This window comes from Benincasa hispida, chromosome 11 (genome assembly GCF_009727055.1).
Source record: "Benincasa hispida cultivar B227 chromosome 11, ASM972705v1, whole genome shotgun sequence".
Taxonomy (NCBI): Eukaryota; Viridiplantae; Streptophyta; class Magnoliopsida; order Cucurbitales; family Cucurbitaceae; genus Benincasa; species Benincasa hispida.
This window is the reverse complement of record NC_052359.1, coordinates 54,653,427-54,677,542: the sequence shown is the minus strand read 5'-3', so window position 1 is coordinate 54,677,542 and position 24,116 is coordinate 54,653,427. Positions and strand designations below refer to the sequence as shown.

Here is a 24,116-nt window from a genome sequence, read left to right as displayed (position 1 = left end):
ATAAGATATTCGAATTTTGAAGATTCTTGGGCATCCTAAGATGTCCTTATGGAGGACACACCCACATCCACACATCACTCTTATTTATTTTTATTTTATAATTAAAACAAATACGATAAACTATGTATTTATGATTAAAACAAATACGGTCAACTATATATTTTACTCTCTTTAATTATATTGGAGATGTTTTTATTTCTTTTTAAAGAAAAGCAATCAAATTTAAATTTAAATTAATATTTATTTTATAAAAAATCTTAAATTAACGTATATTATTTTTTTTGAGATGAATAACAAATAAAACAATAAAACTATATTAATTTAAAAATAAATTCATATTAGTATAAAAAAATATGTTATATAAGTTCAAAGGTTGTTTTCAAATATAAAAAATAAGTCAGCTTATTTATGAATATAACATAATATTACTGTCTATCAGAGATAGATACTGATTAAAACTGAGATGTATATCACTAATGCTGATAGACGTTTATCATTGCTATCACTAATAAACGGTAATATTTTTTTTTATAATTTAAACATATTTTCAGTAGTTTGTCATTTAAAACAATTACTGTAAGTTTAAATTATATTCAATGATTTATAAATTGATGAATAGTCGTAAAGGCATCCTTGAAACATTATGTAAATTTAAGACATTCTCGAGTATAAATTCTACAAAAACAAATATGGTTCTTCAAGTATTCCTAGATATTCTAAAAATATTATTGCAAAAAAAAATATGATTATCTAAGGACATCAAACATCTATAATGCAGGCATTTAACGATTTTATGCAAATGCCATTGTCAGAGCTACTATGGCAAACACCATTGTCACAGGACTCAACAAGACCACTGAATCGTCGAAGTTCAGCACACCTCCTCTTAATCAACTGCTGAATCAGATAACCAACACCAAGTTGGAGAGAGGTAATTTTATTCTATGGAAGACGTTAGCTCTTCCTATCCTGAAAGGATACAGACTTGAAGGTCATCTGTCTAGAATGAAGGTATGTCCTCCTATATTCATTGTGTCTACTTCATCAGCAGCTAAACCTGGAGAAGCAGACTCTCAAGCCTTAGAAGGAGCTTCGAGCTCCACCTACGTGAAGTCCCTGAACCCACTGTATGAAGCTTGGGTTACAACAGATCAACTTCTATTAGGGTGGTTATACAACTCAATGACTCTTGAAGTTGCTGTATAGTTGATGGGGTACGGGAGTGCTAAGAGTCTATGGGATGCCATACACTCGTTGTTTGGAGTTCAGCCGAGGGTAGAAGAAGACTATCTTTGCCAAGTTTTCCAACAACATGCAAAGGTAATATGTCGACGTCTGAATATTTGAAACTTATAAAGCTTCACTCTGATAATTTGGCTTAGGCTGGTAGCTCAGTATCTACACGTAACCTAGTGTCTCAGGTACTCCTTGGACTGGATGAAGAGTACAATTCAGTGGTTGTTGTTATTCAAAGCAAGCTAGAGATATCATGGTTAGATATGCAATCTGAACTACAGTCATTCGAGAAGAGGTTGGAACACAGAACACTTCAAAAGCCACTACAATGTTTGCTCACAATGCCTCGGCCAGTGTTGCTTACAATCGAAACAACTCTTCATACAAGGCCTCTGGACAAAGCAACACACAAGGAGGTAACAAGAAATAATTTAATGGATCCAGAAGAAACAACAATAGTGGAGGAAATAGAGGAAGAGGTCAAGGTAGAGGAAATAGGCCTACATATCAGGTTTGCTCCAAGTATGGACACGCTGCAGATGTGTGCTACCAGAGGTACAACTGAGAGTTTGTCCCAAATCAAAACAGTGGTAAAGGAAACACTCAGTATTAAGGGAACCATGGGGCAAATCCCTCATCATTTGTCACCTCACAGAACCTGAATCCTTTTCTTCAAACTGAATCAATAGAGGACTTTAATTGGTATGCAGATAGTGAAACAACCAACCATGTGACAACAGATCCTAACAATATAGCAAATCCCTCTAAGTACACAGGCAATGAACAAATTACAGTAGGGAATGGACAGTAGTTAGATATATCTTCAATAGGAAATGCATGTTTAAGTTCCTCTAGTTGCAATCTGAATCTGAAAAACATACTATGTGTACCAAATATTGCGAAGAATCTGGTTAGCATATCAAAACTGGTTCAAGATAATGATGTTTTTGTTGAGTTCTATAATGATTGTTGTGTTGTTAAGGACAAATGTCCGGGACAAGTACTGGTGAAAGAAACTTTTAAAGATGGACTATATCAGCTAAATGAAGTAGAGGTGATTGCAGTTGATGTAAATATCAAACAGGCAAGTTGTTTTCTCAAACAATGAACAAAAATAAAAATTCTACAGCCTTTATCCTGTCCAAAAGTGGAGTAAACTTAGTCGAATGTAAAGGGTTGTGGCATAGGAGACTAGATCATCATTCTCTTCGAACTTTGGAGAATATATAGAAAACTTGTAATCTTCCTACTAAGTTGAATGATGATATTTAGTTTTGTGAACCTTGCTGTCTTGGTAAAGCCCATTCCCTACCCTTCCCTAATTCTTTGACTCGTGCACAACACAAATTTGATTTAATACACTCAGAAGTATGGGGTCCAGCCTCTACAAACTCTACTGAAGGATATAGATATTACATATCGTTTATTGATGATTATAGTAGATATCTCTTGGTCTATCCTCTTAAACAGAAGTCAGATACACTACAGACCTTCAAACATTTCCTACAAGTTGTTGAAACACAATTTAAAACACACAATTTAAAACAAACATAAAAACACTGCAGTCAGATAATTGTGGTGAATATATCAATTTCTATCAGTTATGTAGCTCACAAGGCATTGCCACTCGGTTTTCTTGTCCCCATACATCTCAACAAAATGAAAGAGTTGAAAGAAAACATAGACACTTAGTAGAGATAGGACTAACTTTGCTAGCATAAGCATTAATGCCTCTTTAGTTTTGGTGGGATACGCTTTTCAATGCTTGTCATTTGATAAATGGTCTTCCAACGCCAGTTCTAAAGAACTAGTCACCTATACAACTGATGTATGGTAAACTACTCAATGTTACAAAACTAAGAGTGTTTGGTTGCACCTGTTTCCCATGTCATCGAGCATACCAGCCGAACAAGTTTCAGTTTCACTCTGATAAATGTGTTTATTTGGGTCCAAACATGGTTCACAAAGGACATCGATGTCTCAATAAAGATGGTAAAGTATTCATCTCTAGGAATGTTATATTTAATGAATCTGATTTTCCTTTCTCCTATGGCTTTCAGGTGCTTGGTACTTCAACACACAAAATATAGTGAACAATGGCCTTCAAGTTCTCTCCCAACATAACTCCACTATTGCACAGTGCCTCCATTCATTCACCACAATCTGTCTCAAACCCTTATAACAATCCCTCACCATCAAACACCTCCATACCAAATATCAATCTAGCCTCTTCCACCTCCCCTATGCCTATTGAACCTATCTCCTTTCCTCAAACATTAGATGCCTTGCCTAGCAACTATCCAGGACATATAGCCACTCAAACTTCCATGGCCAACCCTTCAAATCAATCACCTAGTAGCCCTTCCGCATACCTTACATACAACCCCTGTTTCTAACACCTTTCATCCATTGCAGCCTACTCATCCAATGATTACGAGAGGAAAAGCTGGCATTTTCAAACCAAAAGCTTGGCTAAGCACTACTCAACGTGACTGGTCTTTGACTGAACCAATGCGGGTATCTGATGCACTTGTTACACCTCAATGGAAATAAGCTATGGACATTGAATTTCAAGCACTTATCAACAACCAGACTTGGCAGTTAGTTTCTGTAAGACCCTAACACTAAATCTAAAGTGGGAGGTTAAATAGAGAAGAAAAATCCTTGGTAAGGATATTGGGGCAAAGAGTGGAAAACATTAATACTAAATTATCCAAAAAGGTGACTAAAAGACCAAACGCATATGGGAGGCTTAAATATGTTGAATGCAAGAGTGCATGGAGGATGTAAGGAAGAGGACCTGAAAAATGGGCAAGAGCTTGCATACAACAAACGCAAGGGCATGCGGACACAAGCAGGGCATGTGTTAAAGGCATGCGTCGAGTGAGCATGCTAGGCGCGCAGGCCATGTGTCGAGGCCAAGCGCATAGGCTATGCGTCAAGGCCAAGCGCATAGGTCATGTGTCGAGGCTAAGCGCACAGGCCATGCGCCGAGGCCAAGCGCGCAACCCATGCGTCGAGCATGTATGCCAAGCGCCTTGCCTATGCATCGAACGGGCAAGCCAGACGCCCATCCTATGCATCGAGTGCTGCCGAGTCTTCCGAGCAGCCATGCATCGATGCCTTTTGCCAAGCGCACGCCCATGCGGCAAGACACGTCCACGCGGTCGAGCACGCCTATGCGATCGAACGAGCCTAGGCAGCACACCCATGTGTCAATGATCAGCATCGTGCGTCCATGCTTAGTAGGCCGAGCAAGCATACCTAGCAAGTTATATGTCGAAGGTGAGCGGCCACCCTATGCGTTGGTGATGGCCGACTCATGCGATGGCTAAATGGGACTTTGATGAAGGAAGGGTGAGTTGCTATGCGTTAAGGACAAAAGGTAAGGCTAATTAATGGAAAAGCTCCAAGGGAAGATGCCAATAGTTTTACGAGCATAAGTCTTAAACAATTTAAGTAGAGAAATATGTTTAAGTATTTAAGTAATTTAGGTGGCAAAAGGAGGATCACACGAAGTTCTACCAGGAGGTGGACAAAAGAGATTTCATGCAATGGAAGTCTTATCACCCTAAGCAGGAGGTGAGTGAAGGAGATTTCAAGCAAAAAAGGGAATTTTGGTTGGGAAGCTGAGATGAGAACAGTTCAAGGCTAGGCTGGGTAGGCTAAGTATTGACAGCTCCAAAGTGAGACAAATAGAAGTTGAGTTGTCACAAGGGGGTGAGTTTGGAATGGCTATAAATAGAGGGGTTGGGCGAGAGGGATTTATTCATACCATCACCAAAAATCTTGTGTTGAGAGCATATTTAGAATGTTACATTTGAGTTATTAAGCTGCCAAGTTAATTGAAGATCAAAAGAAACAAAGGTTACTTTGGTGAGGTATTGAGTTAGCCAAGACGCACAGCCAACCCACACCCTGCGCGCACGCCTTGTAGTGTTGCGTCCGTCCGCGTGCCTTGGTCGACGCATCCCGCGCGCTAGCCCAGTGCAGCTGCCCCCCTCCCCGTGCGATGCATCATGCCTAGCACAGTAGGCCACCGAGCAATGCGTGCCCACGCGTCAGCCCCCTGTGCGGCATAGCACACCCACCTGCCTACTGTCAAACGCCGCTTCTTACCACAGTCCAAATAACCTCTAAAGAGGCTAATTTTAGGATTTTGCTAAATTGGAGTAGAGTAAGGCTGGTATTTCATTATATAATGGTATTTTGGCTATTTTGACATTATTTATTGATATAACAAGTATAATTGGGGAATTTCCATTGATATGGAGGAATTCTCAGGAAAGTTATTCTCAAGGTGATTTTAGTGGAAAAACTTGCTTGCAGTGAGTGTTTTACTTAGTTTTATGCATTGATATATGGATAAATGCATACGTAAGTGCAAAATGCATGCTTATGAGTTTATGTTGTTTGCCATGATGTTGTTTATGAAATTTCTATGGAAACTGAGATTATATCCGAACTACATAAGTTAGCATGCTTAAAATGGGTACTTGGCGGGAAAATATAGTCGGCCTCGGTCGATGGGAAATAATAGTCGGTGACGACCGACGGAAATATAGTCAAGTTACCTAAGCATGACTAGCGGAAAAAGAATTGTCGATGTGCACATTGGCGGGAAAAGTGGGTTATAGGAAAGTTTCCATAAAAAGTTGTTATGATTGATAATATGTCCATGATATGAACATGCAAAGTATAGCATGGAACTGGAGGATGATGATTGAATGATTGTACACATGATCATGCATAAATTATACTGGAATTGTGATTATGTGATTGATTTCCCAAAAATATGTTTTGCAAAATGATTATTATTTTAAAAGCGCCACTCATTGGGCTTAGTAGCTCACACTCTTTCAAATTTTTTCTTATATCCCCCCCCCCCCAGGTGGCAAAGCGGAGCATTCAGGAAGAAGTCTACAAACCCACACAAACACCAGAACTTGGTAAATTCTCAGGGCACGATTCGGATCATGTGATAAAGAATATAGGAAATTGAACTAGATGTATGAAAGTTAGATTATTGTAAACATGTTAAAGTCTTTAATAGATGGATGGGGAGGGGGGGGGGATGGTTAAATTAAAATGTTGTCTTGGAATACTACTGGTGTATTCTCATGCTCTCTTCCAAGTCTTGGGGGCTAAGGCTAGGGAGGGGGTGTGACAGTTTTTCCATTGCCATCCTTCAATGTGTTGGGCAACAAATGGATTTTCAGACTAAAGACAAATCCGGATGGGTCAATACAAAGATACAAAGCACGTCTAGTAGCCAAAGAGTTTCATCAACATCCTGGAATTGATTTATTTGAAACGTTCAGCCCAGTGGTCAAAGCATCAACAATCAGAGTTGTCTTAAGCATTGTTGTCTCCAAAGGATGGGTTCTTCATCAGCTTGACTTCAACAATGCTTTCCTAAATGGAAAATTAATAGAAGATGTCTATATGCATCAACCACCCGAGTATGTAAACTCTAAGTTCCCTAATCATGTATGTAAATTGAATAAGGCTATATATGGACTGAAACAAGCCCCTCGGGCTTGGAATGATCTATTCACCACTACTTTAATTAGCTGAGGATTCACCAACTCAAAGGCAAATACATCATTGTTTATACTTAACTCAAAAGGTTCAACTATATTGCTCCTTGTCTACGTGGATGATGTAATAATTACAGGAAATAACAACCATTTGATCTCTCGATTAATGGCTACCTTGGATAATATGTTTGCTCTCAAAGACCTAGGAAAGCTGAATTACTTCTTAGGTACCCAAGTTCAATATCTGGAGCATGGTTTTATATTGAATCAGTCGAAATATGTTGATGATATGTTACAAAGGATTTGCTTTTCAGATCTGAAATCTACAGCCTCACCCAACAACTTAGGCAAAAATCTATCTATCAATGATGGAGTTCCTCTCACTGACCCATTTTTGTACAGAAGCACAATTGGAGCACTCCAGTACATAACGAACACCCGTCTGAACATCACTTATATGGTAAATCATATTAGTCAATTCCTCAAAGCTTCTACAGATGCTCACTGGCAAGCAACAAAGAGAGTTCTTCGATACATTAGTGGCACCAAGAACTATGGCCTACTGTTTCAACCAAGTCATTCCCTTGAAGTATCAGCTTATTCAGATGTAGATTGGGCAGCAAATATTGATGATAGAAAGTTAGTAGTTGCATACTGTGTATTTGTTGGTGGAAATCTTGTCTCCTGGTCCTCAAAGAAACAAACAGCAGTAGCTCGATCAAGTACTGAGTCAGAGTATCGAGCCCTTGCCCACACGACTTCAGAAATTATTTGGCTTTAACAACTACTAAGTGAATCCAGTAGTCTTATTCAGCGAAACCAATCATCTGGTGTGACAATGTGAGTGTAGGGGCCTTAGCCAACAACTCAGTTTTCCATGCTCAGACCAAACACATTGAAATCGATGTTCACTTTGTTAGAGATCTAATCCTCAAAGGGAAACTTGAAATTCGGTATGTTCCTTCATCGGATCAGCTAGCTGACTGCCTCACAAAACCAATGACACACTCTCAATTCTTCAACTTAAGGTTCAAACTTGGGATAGTTGAACTCTCCATAAGTTTGAGGGGGGATGTTATAGAAAATGCCACATCAGCAACCAAGGAGGAGTCAAGAAGACGCATCAACTGAAGGTTGCCATGTCACTGTGGAGAGTCATGAAGAATTATTCCTTTTAGTGCTCCAAATTTCTGTTAGGATTGGTGATAACAAACAAATATTCTTTCTTTATCTATTGGCCCATGTGTTCTCATTTCATTAGTTGTTTAGTATATAATATTTTAATTCTTTGAATCCCTAAAATAGGGAATAGTGTATAAATCGGGAATGCTGCCCCTTTTCATTGAATGTGAAGAATACGAAGAGGCAAAGTTAAAATCTCTCTATCTATTGCTTAGTAATTTGGCTTCATCGTATACAACGATCAGCTAAATGATTGAATATATCATTCATTGTTTAGCGTTTAAAGTCCATCGTGTACAACGAAAGGGTAGATGACAACCTCCATCGTGTAGCGCTCAAACCCTATTGTATACAAGAAGAGGTAAACGATACTTCCTATCGTGTAGTGCCAGAATCCTATTGCTTAGTACGACAAGGTAAACGATAAGATAAACGATATCGCACTTCACTATCACTTAGTCTTCGAGGCTCCATCGTTTAGTATGACAAGATAAATGATAAGGTAAACGATATCACACTTCATTATTGCTTAGTCTCCGAGGCTCCATCGCTTAGTACAACAAGGTAAACGATAAGGTTTGTCTTACATCATTTAACCGCGTGACTCGATCGTACACAACGAAGAGGTAAACGATACAGTTTCCGTCTCTTTATCTTTTCTAATTGTGCTGGCTCTAGTTAAATTCTTTTTATGGATTCTCTAGTTTTTGAGTGAGAAAATGGTGTAAGTAGTCAAAGGTTTTGAGAGAGTGCTTTTACAATTGGGATGGGGAGAGAATTATTCTATGTGATTGTAATAAATTTTCACATAGTAGATTTCTTTTTGATGGGCCATGATTTTTCTCCGAATTGGGAGTTTTCCACGTAAATTATTGTATTCTCAATTTTATTGCTTTATTTTAATTTCTCTTATTTTTCTGTTTATTTCTACAGTAGAAGTGGAGGTATTTTCCAACATTTTTCATTGTTACATGAGGGTTAAATTTTAGAGCTATTCACAATTTTTTTAAAGTAAATTTAATAGATCTAGTTGTAACGTAAAGGGGAAAAAATGTAAAATTCTCCTTGGATATACGACAAATGCTTAAGGCTGCCATTCCCCGTTTGACCATATAATGTAGCATCTATCAGTTATAAGTTAAAAACTGGAATGCTTTGAAGGAATAGAAAAAACAAGAATACAATGAACAAAGACGATATGACATCTTGGGAATGAGCAAATTGGGAATTGGGTGTGTGGGTGTCTTGTGTCACGGTCATGCTTGTCCAGGGCCAGTTGCCCATGGCCGCATGCCCAATCCAACCCTCTTCTAGCATACTTTCATATCATGTATTGTATTAGATTAGTTAGTTTTCTTTCTTTATATTTTCATTGTAAGTGACCACTCGCCCTTTTGCATATGCAAGGGTGCCAGTTGGCTTTTTGTTCAGAAAGCACTATATGGGGATAAGACTAATCATCACTTCCCCATACCCGGAGTAGTAATCTATAAAGCTGTTATTGTTGCTTATTGCTTTCTAGACTACTACAATCTTTCTTTCTTTATTCACATTCACAAAAATTACTTACGAAAACCTTTTCTCCAAACCCGTTTTCTAAAACCGTTTTCCCTAAAACGGGGGTGGAGATTGCGAGAGGCACTCGGTGTGCCACCAGCAGTCCGTATTCGAGTTGGCTGACTTGTTCGTGAGTGGGAACAAGTGCCGCACAATCACTAAGAGAAGATCCCGAAAGAGCGATTGGGACAATTGATATCAGAGCCAAGTCGGCTCATAGAGGGAAAGATCAGTGATCATGTCAGCGACGAAGAACCTGAACAAGTCCCATGTGGATAGGTTGGTAGAGATGGAAGAGCAAATGCTCTACCTGAGAAAGGTCCCGGATAGTATCCGTTTCCTAAAGACTCGGCTACAATTGATACTTGGGATAGATTGAAACAAGAACTTCGCTCGCAGTTCTTCCCTAAAAATGTCGAGATCTTGGCTCGACAAAAACTCTGAGAGGTGAAGCAAACAGGTAACATCAGGGACTATGTAAGACAGTTTGCAGGACTCATGTTGGACATACGAGATATGTTCGAGAAAGACAAGGTCTTTTGCTTTGTCGAAGGGCTGAAACCGTGGGCGAAATCAAAATTATATGAACAGAGAGTACAGGATCTCCCTTCTGCCTATGCGGCAGCTGAACGACTATACGATTTTAGCATTGACTCGCAAGATGTGAGGAAACAGTCAACTTCCTCAAATGAGGGAAACAGAAACAGTCGTTCCAGTCCTCCCAGATCTGGAGGAGGAGACAAGAATACAGGAGGGACTGTAAACCATCCCAACCGAGATCAAGAAACAACGGCGGGGGCCGCCGCAACAGCATAACAATTACAATCGCCCCTTATCTTGTTTCATATGTAGAGGGCCACACAGGGTGGGCAAATGTCCAAATCATACCGCGTTCAATGCTTTTCAAGCCATATTAGCCTCTAGCTCAGAAGACAAGGCTGAACTAGGGGAGACAGTAATCGAGCCAGCTGCAGAAATTGAGAATTTCAGGATGGGGGAATTGAAATTCTTATCTGCGCTCCAGAAGAAAATGGGAAAGGCGACGAAGCCACTAGAGAGAGGACTCATGTATGTGGACGATTGGGTCAACCAAAGATCAGCCAAGAGCACTATTGTCGACTCTGGGGCCACCCATAACTTCATGACTGAAACGGAAGCCCGTAGCCTGAACATGACCTGGGAAAGAGATGCATGGAAGATGAAAGCTGTGAATTCTATAGCCCTATCGATTACGGGGATAGCGAAGAGAACTCCAATGAAGTTAGGAGACTGAAAGGGCCTCATTGACTTCGTGATTTTCAAGATGGATGACTTTGACGTGGTATTGGGGATGGAGTTCCTACTTAAACATAAAGTTATACCAATGCCCCTCGCCAAATGTCTAGTCATTACCGGATCTACACCCACCATAGTTCAAGCCAGTATCAAGCAGCCAAATGGGGTGAGAATGATTTCAGCCCTCCAATTGAAAAGAGGTCGAGCCCGCGACGAACCCACGTTCATGGCCATCCTGATAGAATCAGTTGAAACCACAGAAGAGAAGATCCCCCGAGACGTTCTATTTGTCTTAGAAGAGTATCGAGATGTCATGCCTAAAAGCTTTTCCAAGTCCTTACCCCCACGAAGGGGGATTGACCATGAGATCGAGTTGTTACTAGGAGCAAAGCCCCCGCCAAGAATGCATATCGGATGGCCCCGCCAGAATTGGCCGAACTCAGAAAACGGTTAGACGAATTGTTAGATGCTGGATTTATCAGACCGGGAAAGGCCCCTTACGGAGCCCCAGTAATTTTACACAAGAAGAAGCATGGGAGCCTCCCGTTCTGCATCGACTATCGGGCCTTGAAAAAGCTCACAGTCCACAACAAATATCCCCTTCCTATCATTACTGACTTATTTGATCGGCTTCACGGCGCTAAGTATTTCGCGAAGCTGGACCTTTGGTCGGGATATTATTAGGTTCGAATTGCTGATGGAGACAAACCTAAGACGACCTATGTCCCGAGATATGGAGCCTTCAAATTCCTCGTGATGCCCTTTGGCCTCACCAATGCTCCAACAACTTTCTGTACCTTAATGAACCAAGTGTTTCATGAATACCTCGACAAATTCGTCGTAGTGTATCTTGATGACATTATAGTGCCTCGTTGGATGACCATCGACATCACCTCCAACTAGTCTTCGAAAAACTAAGGAAAAATCAGTTGTATGTAAAGAGAGAAAAGTGCTCATTTTCCCAAGAGCGCATAAATTTCCTCGGCCACGTGATTGAGTGTGGCCGCGATCAGAGACTGGAGGGTACCATCATCCGTGATCGAACTACAATCTTTCCTCGGACTAGCCCACTACTATAGGCAGTTCGTAGAAGGATTCTCAAGAAGAACAGGGCCATTAACCGAACTGCTTAAGAAAGATAGCCAATGGAGCTGGACTCCTGAATGTCAAGCCACCTTTGAGGGCTTGAAGAAAGTGATGATTGAGGAGCCGATCCTCGAAATTACCGAATGACCAAGCCATTTGAAGTCGAGACTGATGCTTCTGATTTCGCATTGGGTGGTGTCCTCCTCCAAGACGGACACCCCATCGCGTATGAGAGTAGGAAACTAAATGATGCCGAACGAAGGTATGCCGCCTCCGAGAAAGAGATGTTAGCAGTAGTTCACTGCTTGAGGGCTTGGAGACAGTATCTTTTGGGGGCCAAGTTCGTGGTCAAGACCGACAACAACTTCATTTGCCACTTCTTCAACCAACCGAAGTTGTTGTCGAAACAGGCACAGTGGCAGGAGTGTCTAGCGGAGTTCAACTTCTAATTCGAACATAGACCGGGGAAAAGTAACCAAGCGACCGATGCTCTTAGCCGAAAGAGCGAACATGTGGCCCTATGCATGTTCGCCCGCCTACAAGCAAGTACGTTGAGTGAAACAGTACGAGAAATTGTCAAAACTCACTTGACAAACGACACAGCGGCGTAGGCCATCGTATAGTTGGCCAAAGAGGGGAAGACACGCCAGTTTCGGGTGGAAGACGATCTACTATACACCAAGGGCAATCATCTCTACATCCCCAGATCCGGGGAGTTACGAAGGTCGTTGTTGAAGGAATGTCATGACACACTGTGGGCAGGACATAATAGTTGGCAGAGGACTTATGCCCTCTTGAAACAAGGCTACTACTAGCCAAGCCTTCGAGACGATGTCATGCAATTTACCAAGACTTGCCTTGTCTGCCAACAAGACAAGGTCGAAAGGGCGAAATTAGTGGGTCTGCTGGAACCCCACCTATGCCTCTAGACCATGGGAGAGTGTGTATCTCGACTTCATCACCCATTTGCCCAAAGGTGGGAGAGTTCGAATCGTCCTTGTTATCAATGATCGGTTCTCAAAATATGCCACTTTCATCCCAACGCCGAAGATGTGCACAGCCGTGATGACTGCCCAGCTGTTCTTCAAACACCTCGTGAAATTATAGGGCATCCCCGTGAGCATTGTTAGCGATCGGGACAGAAGATTCACTGGGAAAATTTTGGACAGAATTGTTCAAAATATTGGGGTCAACACTGAATATCTCCTCTAGCTATTATCCCCAAACTGACGGCCAGACGGAACCCTTCAACAGTATGCTCGAGAAATATCTGCGTCACTTTATCGACGCTAGTAGAAGAACTGGGTCCAGTTGTTAAGGAGTGGCTCAGTTCAGCTTCAATAGCCAGTAGAGTTTCGCGACCAGAAAAACGCCCTTCAAAGTGGTGTGCGGTAAGACAGCCACTCATGCCACACTTGGTGGACTATCCTTTATGCAGGCAAAAGTCCTCAGGCACATAACTTCAAATAAAGAGTGGAGTAAAATCTCTGAGATAGCTCGCGCCTACCTGAAAAGAGCGTCAAGAAGGATGAAGAAAGTGGGCCGATAAGAAGCGGAGGGCCCTCGAGTTTCAAGCTGGGGACAAGCCTGATCAAGCTACGACCGAAACAGTTTCATTTTCGAGGCCAGAGAGACCAACGGCTAGTAAGGAAATATGAAGGTCCAGTGGAGGTAATTGAGAAAATCAGGAGAACCTCAAATAAGTTTCAGTTACCCTCATGGATGAAGATTCATCCTGTCATCCATGTGAGTATCCTAAAGCCCGATCATCCCGATCCCAAGGATGAACAACGAAATATGCTAAGGCGCCCACGATCACGATGAAGAATTCCGCTGAGAAAGAAGTTGCACAAATCCTGAATAAACGTACGCGCCGTATTGGAAGACCCAGACGAGAACTGACAGAGTTCTTAGTGAAATGGAAGGATCTCCCCGACGAAGAGATCAGTTGGGAGCGGGCCGAAGATTTGAAGAATGCAGCTCCAGCCATCGCAGATTTTGAACAAGTGCGGTTGACGGGGACGTCAACCAATTAAGTGGGGGAGAATGTCACGGTCATGCTTGTCCAGGGCCTGTTGCCCATGGCCGCATGCCCGATCCAACCCCTTTCTAGCGTACTTTCATATCATGTATTGTATTAGCTTAGTTAGTTGCTTTCTTTATATTTCCATTGTAAGTGACCACTCGCCCTTTTTCATATGCAAGGGTGCTAGTTGGTTTTTTGTCAGAATGCACTATATGGGGATAAGACTAATCATCACTTCCCCATACCCGGAGTAGTACTCTATAAAGCTGTTGTGTGCTTATTGCTTTCTAGCCTACTACAATCTTTCTTTTTCTTATTCACACTCACAAAACCTGCTTACGAAAACCTTTTCTCCAAACCCATTTTTCTAAAACGTTTTTCCCTAAAACGGGGGTGGAGGTTGCGAGAGGCACTCGGTGTGCCACCCGGCAGTCCGTATTCGAGTTGGCTGACTTGTTCATGAGTGGGAACAAAGTGCCACACAATCGCTAAGAGAAGCTCCCGAAAGAGCGATTATGTGTGTGGCCTAATTTCTCCCATTGAAACTCACAAACCGACCACGCCAAGCCATAGCCATGCCCACCACCTACTCCTCTAGCTTTTCCTATGCAATGACTACGTTTCTTAAATCCTCGATTCACCAAAAAAAAAAAAAAAAAAAAACCTCAAGTCCATAGATAAAAGATAAATTTAATTATATCAACATTCACCGTGTATTGATATTTTTATATTTTTATAAGTTTGATATCAATATGATGAGTGAGTTGGTATTTTCTTTATATCGTTAAAAAAAATCAACCAAACATTTCAAAGAAAATGAAACAAAAAATGTCACTAATGTTATCAATGTTGTATGATCGACTGATTTTACTACAAATAAAATTTGAGCAACATATCTTGTATTGTGTCAAATATAATGTTCCATGAGGAGCATATTTTGGCATAAGTTTTTTTTCTTTATCTATCAGCGTGTATCATAGATTTGGTAGTTTGCTTTCCTATTCTTGCAAACAATAATTTTTTTTCTTGAAGATCTTCTCAAATAGGATCATATATAGCTATTTGATCATATATAGTGTGCTTTTGTCTATTTTTTAGGGTTAGCCCTTCTGAATAAAAGAATACATGTGCTGAGTGTTTTTGAGAATATTCAAGCTGAATACTCTTAGGTATATACTCACAATAAATCTAATGCTCCTCGCTGTAGAGGGTTTTGCCTATCTTCACCTATTAATGAAAGTGATTTTTGATAGAAAGGGTGAGGAATAGAACGATGGAGAGATAGGGTTTTGTAAGTATGCGTTTTAAAAGGAGAGAGAGACAGTGCATGTGAGTGTGAAATGAAATAAGTTGAACACTTGTAAATCATGCATGTGGCTAACCTTCTTCATCCCCTCCAATTACACCCCATTTTCCATCTACCATCTGACCCTCTTTCCCTTTCTTTACTATAAAGCAGATTCTCCCTTCATTTCAAATCTTGTTTTCACACTTGACATATTTTAGTTATACCAATGCTAAATTTACATTTCAATTTTTATAATCTCACTTCTTTCTTTTACCTACAAATTATCACCTCTTCACTCATATATCATACCTCATTTCTTTTTCTAAACTAATAATAAAGATCACTTTCATTACATTATTTCCAATTTCATACCAACTTTCTCAATCTCCACTTTAATTATAATCAAAAGTGAGTTTAAACCATAGTTCAATTCCTCAAAACACAATAGATTATATGGATTTGAAAATTAGCACAGGGCTTAAACAAGTGATCATAACATACAAGGTAATAGGTAGTTATGTTAAATATAATAAGGGGATTCCAATTATAAGCCGAAGAAAGGTGTCCATAGAAGGAGATTTAGGTAGATTTGAAGAATAAACAATAATACATATTATTGGAGAACAGGATGAAGGGGTTAGTAATGAATCACATCACCGACGAAATAAAGAATTAATGAAAGAGAGTTTGGTTACACACGGTCCGATAGGATAAAAGGATAACGCGACAAAGGCAAGATAAAATTTATGTCAATGACCGGCTTTAATTCGCATGTAACCAAAAATATGCAATAATACCTTTTTCTATTATTATTATTATTAATGAACGGAGGAAAAAAAGGTCTAATCCGCATATAACCGAAAACATGCAATAATTATTTCTTTTTCTAAAAAATAATTGTAATAAAATGAATGAGATTAATGTTGAAAATTTGAAAGCGACGCGTAATTTATTCTTTTGAGAATGAGTGCTGTAAACTCAAGCATTCTGCATGCCAATGGCAATGCCGTAATGCCCCTGCACCGTTCTATCCCTTTTGAGAGCCTAAAATATGCGACTAATGTTAAAAAGGATAAATTATTTGAAAAATGTCCTTACAATTTTACACCATTGCATGTCATACGGGAGAAATCATAAAAATATCTCAATGTCATATATATATATATATATATATATCGAATCGTTATTAATAATTAAATTGAACTTAACTCAACGATGATTGACACAACTTTTTTTATTTTTAGGAATCGAAAGATCGATCCTCATTTTCATAACTGATATACTCACAAAAACATAGTTATTAGAAGATGTATATATTTTTTAAAACAATATCCTAATGTTTGTTTAATTTGTTGAAGGATACGTTAAACTATCAAATCAATATTCTATCCATAAATAGATGAGTAAGAAGCAAATTTTTTAGGGTTGATATAGAAACAAAAATTTGAAAATTAATTACAAAACGCATAGTTATTTAATTGTTTGCCAATTTAAGAAGTTATTGAACTGTGTTTGATAATAATTGCTTGAATTTCAATCAATCATTATTAGTTAATAGAATAAGAAACATACAGAATAAAAAAGGAATTGCTCACTGAAATCTTCTGTATATTATTGATATAGAATGATGCAATTTATACAAGAAAATCCCTTAATTTGAGAAAGAATAAAAAATGAAAATAATAATTGAATACGTACAGATGGTAGACTATAAATGGATAGCCTCTAACTATCAAGATTCCTTCTTAACAAATTATGTTGTTTGATTATCTTGGAGAGGCAGTGACGTGAGCAAGCTGACTGATTTTACTTCTCTGATTTGGCAACCTATTTTACTTCTCAGTTCTTCAACTTCCTCAATATCCCCCTCAAATGAGAGGGTAGTGCAACTACACCGAGTTTGGAGCGCAAGTTGAAGAACTGAGTGTGTGTTAATGACTTTGTAAGATAGTCTGCTATTTGGGCGGATGATGGTATGTATTGCACATCAAACCGTCCTTTTAGGACCAGGTCTCGTACAAAATGAACGTCAATCTCAATGTGCTTAGTCCGAGCATGGAACATTGGATTGAGGACCAAGGCCCTAGCACTTAAATTGTCACACCACAAGACTGGAGTGGATGTCGGAGACAGACCAATTTCCCCTAACAATTGTTGCAACTAAACTATTTCAACTAAGACATGAGCCACGACTCTATATTCGGACTCAATGCTTGACCGAGCTACAACCGATTGATCACGATACTAGATTTCCACCAACAAAGACATAATAGGCTGCTATAGATTTTCGGTCATCCACACTTGCTGCCCAGTCAGCATTAGAAGGTGCTGTAATTGATAGATCCGAGCCAAGTTGAAAAAACAATCCAAATTGTTTTGTTTCACTGATGTATCTGAGTACACATTTAACAACCTGCATGTGAACATCTGTGGTTGCTTCAAGAACTGACTGAGCTAGTTTATCACATATGTGATGTCGGGTCGTGTGGTTATCAAGTATTGTAAGGTGCCAATCGTGCTACGATATAGAAATGGATCTTCAGTAGGTTGCCCATCTAATATGGATAATTGTTCATTCATTACACTGGGGGACGACGCATGTTTCAAGTTATGAAAGCCAAGTTTATTGAGTAAGTCATCCATATATTTCTCTTGATTTAAAATTACACCATTCTCAAAATAATGGATCTGCACACTCAAGAAGTAATTTAAGATTCCCAAATCTTTGAGGGAAAACCGACTATTAAGAAATGTTATCACTCGTTCAATATATGCAGTATTGTTGCCTGTCACAATGACATCATCAACATATACTAATAGCAGAAGTAAGATTGAACCATTACGAAATATAAACATTGAGGGATCAGACTTGGCATTATGAAAACCCCAAGAGACAAGGACTTCCTTTAATGTGTTGTTCCATGCTTGAGGAGCCTGTTTCAGACTGTACATTGCCTTATTTAGTTTACAGACATAGGTTGGGTAGTTAGAGTCCACATACCCCTGTGGTTGGCTCATATAGACATTCTCCTTAAGGGGTCTACTCAGAAAGCATCGTTGAAGTCAAGTTATCATAGTATCCATCCTTTTGATACAACAAGAGAAATGACAATCCAAATAGTTGATGCTTTGAATACTAGACTAAAAGTCTAGAAAAAGTCCACACGAGGGTTTTGATGAAAGCCTTTAGCCACCAATCTAGCTCTGTAACACTGTATGATACTTGAGATTCCTTTTTATTTGAAATACACACTTGTTGCCAACAATGTTCATAGATGAATCCGAAGGTACAAGAATCGAAGTATTGTTTTACATCAAAGCTGAAAATTCAACATTCATAGCCTTTTTCCATTGAGGGTATTGATTGCATCTTGTACCCTTGTTGGTTCCGTAAGAGACCAATCCCTCGATACTTGAGTTGTCAAGACCTTTGGCTTGAAGATGCCTATTTTCCCTCTCTTGATCATAGGATATGTAAGTAATTTGATAGGTGGTCAGGGAGAATAGGGTTCCATAGAATGCGAAATAGGAGGTTGTTGGTCAAGGGATAGAGCAGGGGATTTAGATAAAAGGCTGGTAGTAGAGACCAAGGGTTGTGAATTGTTTTGAGCTTGTTGTGAGTCTGTAGGATTGTTTTATGGCAATATGGGTGAGGTTGGTGGAGGAGACGGTGAGGAATTTTCAGTATCTATGGGCAATGAGGAATGTGGATTGTCATTTAGTGTAGGAGGACAACATGGGGAAGGTGAGCTTGGAAGAGAATTAGTGATGGGTGTTGTTTCTATGGGCAAAGGAAGCCAAGTATCTGGAGTTCCTAATGGAGTAGATACTGTCTATTTCTCTGCAAAACCAATCTTAAATGAAAAATCATTTTCATTAAACATAACATGTCTAGATATGAGCACTTTTCCTGACTTCGTTAAGCATTTATAACCTTTATGATTCACACTTGGCCCAAGATAGACACACTTCTCAGAACAAAAGCTAAATTTATGAGAGTTATATGGTTGTAAACAAGGAAAACATACACAGTCAAATATACGCAAGTTGCCATAATCCAACTGTTTCTTAAATAATATTTAATAGGGGACTTACCTTGAAGAACTGGGGCTGGCAAACTATTGATGAGGTAGACTGCATATGTAAAGGCATTCCACCAATGGGACAATGGTAAAACGGCTTGTGCTAGCAACGTCAATCCAGTGTCAACCACATGTCTATATTTGTGTTCAACCCTTCCATTTTGAGACGAGGTATATGGACATGAATATCGTGAAGAAATGCCTTGTTGATGACAATATTGATGAACTTCAACATATTCACCTCCATTATCGGATTGAAGAGCCTTGATCACCCCATTGAACTAGGTTTTTACCATGGCAACAAAGTGATGAAATGCTATGAGTGTATCACTCTTCAGTCGTAGTGGGTAAATCTAAGTGTACCTACTATAATCATCAATAAACGTAACATAATATCTGTATCCTTCCGTGGATAAGATGGGAGTAGGACCCCACAAGTCAGTATGCACAAGGCTAAATAATTTAGTAGCTCTTGATTTTGAGATAGAGAATGGTAGAGCATGGGCTTTGCCAAAACAACAAGATTCACAAAACATCAATTCTTCATTAGCTTTGACAGGCAGATTACAACTTTTGATGAATGAATCTTATATTTTTTATGATGGATGACCAAGACGTCTATGCCAAACCATCTTAGATACTCTACTATTAACAGGCACAGTAGAATTAGAAAAGGCAAGAGTAGACAGATTGTTATTTATGTTTACTGGCAGCAGAATTTCCCTTGTCATCTACCTTGATCACAACATTATCCAATTATAGAGTCCATCTTTAAGTGCATCCTTCAACATAGTTTCCCCCTATCCTTGTCCTTAATAAGGTAGTAATCATTATAAAATTCAATGAGGACATTGTTGTCTTTAGTGAGTTTAGATACACTGATTAAGTTTTTGGCAATATCAGGAACACACAACATATTTTTAAGTTCCAACACTTTTTCACCATCACTTAAATATGCATTACCAACATGAGATATTTTTAGATTATTTTCATTTGCCATTTTGACAGAATGCTTACTCCATACTTACTGGGATTGGCAAGATTGTTGTAGTTGGTAGTCACATGACTCGAAGCCCTACTGTCGGCATACCAATTTGGATCAACAACTACCTCAAGATTGGCAAGAAATTTATTATCATCTTGAGAAAGGAAGCTTGATTTTATGGGGCTTCTTTGCATTGTTGTGTATTAAAACCACCTCCCTTATTCTGGAGAAAATTTGGCACAAACTCTTTGTTGTATCTATTGTAACAAAAGTAGGTAGTGTGCCACATTTTTCCACATACTTGACACATTGGTTTATTTGCTCGGCCTTGACCACGTCCTCTGTAGTCCTCGTCACTTCTCTGATTTTCGCTTGAGGACTGATTATTGTTGGATGAATTCTGATTGTTACTCTCATTTGTGCTCCTATAATTTGCCATGTTTATAGAGGTATTTTGATTGAAGCCTACTATGTTCTTCTGATTTGCCTAATGATCAAGACATTTTTCGAATAGGAGAAGTTCAGATTGTATATCATACCAGGATATATCCATCTTACTTTGAATCGTGGCTACGATGGCATTATAATCTTCATCGAGCCCTAACAAAATTTGTGACACTAGATCTTAAGTGGAAACTGGACTTCCAGCTTGTTCGAAGTTATCGACATTAGTTTTCATGTCGATTGGAAGACTTGCCAAAGATAGTCCTCTTAAGCTCTGGATTGAACTTCGAACAACTGCTGATCTTTCGCACACGCACACCCCATAACCTGGACTGCCACTTCGGGCGTCATAGAGTTGTACAACCATCTAGGGAGAAGTTGGTCTATTGCCATCCACACTTCGTATTGATGATTTACCTCTCGAGCATTCGAGGAGAAAGATCCAGCATTGCTGGAACTACCATTAGATGCGACAATTCCTATGGATGTTGCTGCTTCGATGGTGGAACTCTTCCTGACGATAGTCTGTAGATACATAGGAGGACAAACTTTTTGTCCTGTTAAATGACCTTTAAGTCTGTAGCTGCGAAGTATCAGAAAAGCTAGGTTTTTCCATAGCAAGAAATTACTTTGATCCAACTTTATAGATGTGATCTGGTTGAGTAGTTGGTTTAGGGGTGGGTTGCCAAAGCTGTGGTCGTCGAAATTCACAACTGAGCTTTTGGTAGGATTGGCGTTGGCCATATTTTCTCTGATACCAAAATAAGAAACAAATAGATAATGAAAAGGGAATTGCTCATTGAAATCTTCTGTATATTTTTTATATAGAATGATGCAATTTATACAAGGAAATCCCTAATTTGGGAAAGAATAAAAAATGAAAATAATAATTGAACACGTATAGATGACCGACTATAAATGGGTAGCCTCTAACCATCAAAATTCCTTCTTAACAAATTCTGTAATTTGATTATTTTGGAAAGGCGGTGACGTGGGCAAGGTGACTGTATTTACTCCTCTGATTTGGTAGCCTACTTGTCCTTCCTTAATAATATATAGATATGTCAGTTGACAAATCTTAGATTGAACATTGAAGGCATTCAATTTGTAGCAGTTACATAGAATACTAGTTTCTCCAATCTTTTTTCTGAAAATTCAAATTTCAATTATTATTATCATTATTTTAAATTATATATATAAATTTGAATGTTCGACTTTAGAGAAGGACTACATGTCTATTACCATATCATTGAATTATCATTTATGAGTTCAAAATTTATTTTTTAGTATGGCAAATGGCTTAAGGAAATTTGGCCTTCCAACTTGGAGAGAATGGTTAGTGAATTTTATAAATATTGAAAATGTGAGTCAATTTTATATTAATCTAATAATATGATGTCACAAAATTATGCATAGAAAAGGTCGGTGAGTTGCTACGATTTGTTTCTATAAATAGGTGGGTAATCGATACAATGGTTTTCAGTAATCCCCTCCATCTCTACTCCCTGTTTTCTGTTCTCCTTCTCCGTCTAACTTCCGGCGACCGGAAAGTGATTGAAGTTCTGAAAAATGTCGGAGAAGAAAGCATCTGATGGGTCGTCTTTTTCCTTCACTTCTGATCTCTTTGGGACCAGAGACACTTCTGATCTCTCTTCTACTCACATTTTTGGCCCTATATACTCATCTTCTTTCAAGGTATTATTCTTATTGCTGTAACCACTTTAATTTCTGTATATGTATATACACTTTTAAGCAGTGGCTTTAACTTAAATTTGGGCATTTGCCTGTTTCCTTTGTTTTCTGTATTTGGGAAGGCCTCCCAGCACTCCGAAGTCGGTGGCAAATCAAAAGCTTTTTCATGCTCCCTCAAAACTGGTTACTTGCATTACTCTTTTTCTCTTCCTATCACAATAATTATTGGACTTAGTTTTACGCTGTTGAATGTGTAGGAGAGAAATTTTGTGAAATGTATCTCATATCTGCACCTAAATTAGCCAAATTTTGGGGATGTTATTGCTGACCCTGTTTGTTTGTTCAGAAGGAACTTCGGAATATAAGGAATGCAAGAATCAGAGCACATCAAGCAGAGAAATGGATTCGTTTTATCAGGAACAGAGAACAGACCCATGTCATCTAAGTTCTTCAATTTACTATGGTGGTCGGGATGTCTATACCCAAAACCCTGGAACTGGATTCAACTCCTCTGTGAGTGTTGCATTGTTTTCTACAAAATCATCCATTGTTTGCTCTGAACAATAATCTTCTAATTTGTATCGGGATTTTGTCAGCTAAAGAGAGATGGGGGAGAGGACGATTCTGGTGGTGCTTCCAGAGGAAATTGGTGGCAAGGTAGATGCCGATGAGGTGTTTGATTAAATATCCCAACCAAAATTTTGAAAATATTTACTTTCTTTTTCATAGAAATTGGAAACCGACTTACGTTTCTTTTATCTTCTTTCTATTATTTACTAAAAATGCAGGGTCTCTGTACTACTGAGAATCTCACCCACCATTAAGGTCTTACTTTCCATGACAGTTCTCTTCAAACCCTTCAAACAACATTTACAAATCCTTTGGTCAACTGCAAATATTAAGCTCAAAATGCAAGTTAATTAGCTATTTGATCCTTTTATTCAGAGCACTTATTCCCTGCTTCTTATGCTTTTTTTTTTTGGTGCAGGTGCATGATACCATACTATTACTATAAATATAGTATATGGAGATGATCAATGATAGAGGTTTAAATTTTTATACAGGATGATATTGTAGTATGCAGCAAATATGAAGGACATGTTATTGCTTATTATTAAATCATCCATTAAAGAACTAGTCATGGTTATCAAGTTTGAAGCATGTATATAAAATATATTTGGTAAGAATGGATATGAAGAGAAGGGAATCTAGAACAGTTTGGGCATAGGATATAGTCTTATCCTTATCTTCATGTGCTGCTCATCTTTTCTTATACTTTAATGACCTTATCCAACAAATAAATTCTTAGATGTTTCTTCTATTGGTGAAAATATGCTTGGTTGGTTTTATGATGCTTGTTCACGCAATCCGCTTTCAACTCTAAAATACGAGTATTTTACCAACTTCAGCATATATATTCTTTTAAAGTAAAAAAAGGTTGCGTTTTGAAATTCTACCTCCAATTAAAAGTAAGATTTTTTTTTTTATTTGATGACCTATTTACAAGTATTTTTATGATGGATGACTTTGACCTCACATGAAATCTAAGTTTTTATTTCATCTTACATATTTTTTAACCTATCTCATTAGGCCATGGGTAGTCCTAAATTACTATCTTTATCGCTATCTTCATTTTTCTCACCCGAAAATACAACGAATTGTGAGAAAATTTGAGAAAATACAAAAAAAAAAAAAAAAACAAATAAATAAAAATTGTGATAGA

General features: G+C 38.7%; 2 protein-coding genes across 6 annotated transcripts; both read left to right on the top strand.

The window, feature by feature from the left end:
* The first annotated feature begins 6,942 nt into the window (after positions 1–6,942).
* Positions 6,943–7,557, top strand: LOC120090762 (uncharacterized mitochondrial protein AtMg00810-like). The gene has a single exon (XM_039048471.1). The coding sequence runs from the start codon at positions 6,943–6,945 to the stop codon at positions 7,555–7,557; it is 615 nt and encodes a 204-aa protein (XP_038904399.1).
* Positions 7,558–22,113: 14,556 nt separating this feature from the next.
* LOC120091479 lies at positions 22,114–23,724 on the top strand. Of its 5 annotated transcripts, none has more exons than XM_039049532.1 (6): positions 22,114–22,396; positions 22,516–22,576; positions 22,743–22,906; positions 22,990–23,050; positions 23,182–23,218; positions 23,382–23,724. In XM_039049532.1, the coding sequence occupies exons 1-5, from the start codon at positions 22,271–22,273 to the stop codon at positions 23,196–23,198; spliced, it is 429 nt and encodes a 142-aa protein (XP_038905460.1). In that variant the 5' UTR covers positions 22,114–22,270; the 3' UTR covers positions 23,199–23,218; positions 23,382–23,724. The 5 variants fall into 5 exon arrangements, 4 of the variants coding, with proteins under 4 accessions (XP_038905460.1, XP_038905459.1, XP_038905457.1 ...); XM_039049531.1 differs by having other exon boundaries at positions 22,120–22,396; positions 22,740–22,906; positions 22,990–23,065; XR_005485719.1 differs by having other exon boundaries at positions 22,123–22,396; positions 22,740–22,906; positions 23,182–23,304.
* The last annotated feature ends 392 nt before the right edge of the window (positions 23,725–24,116 follow it).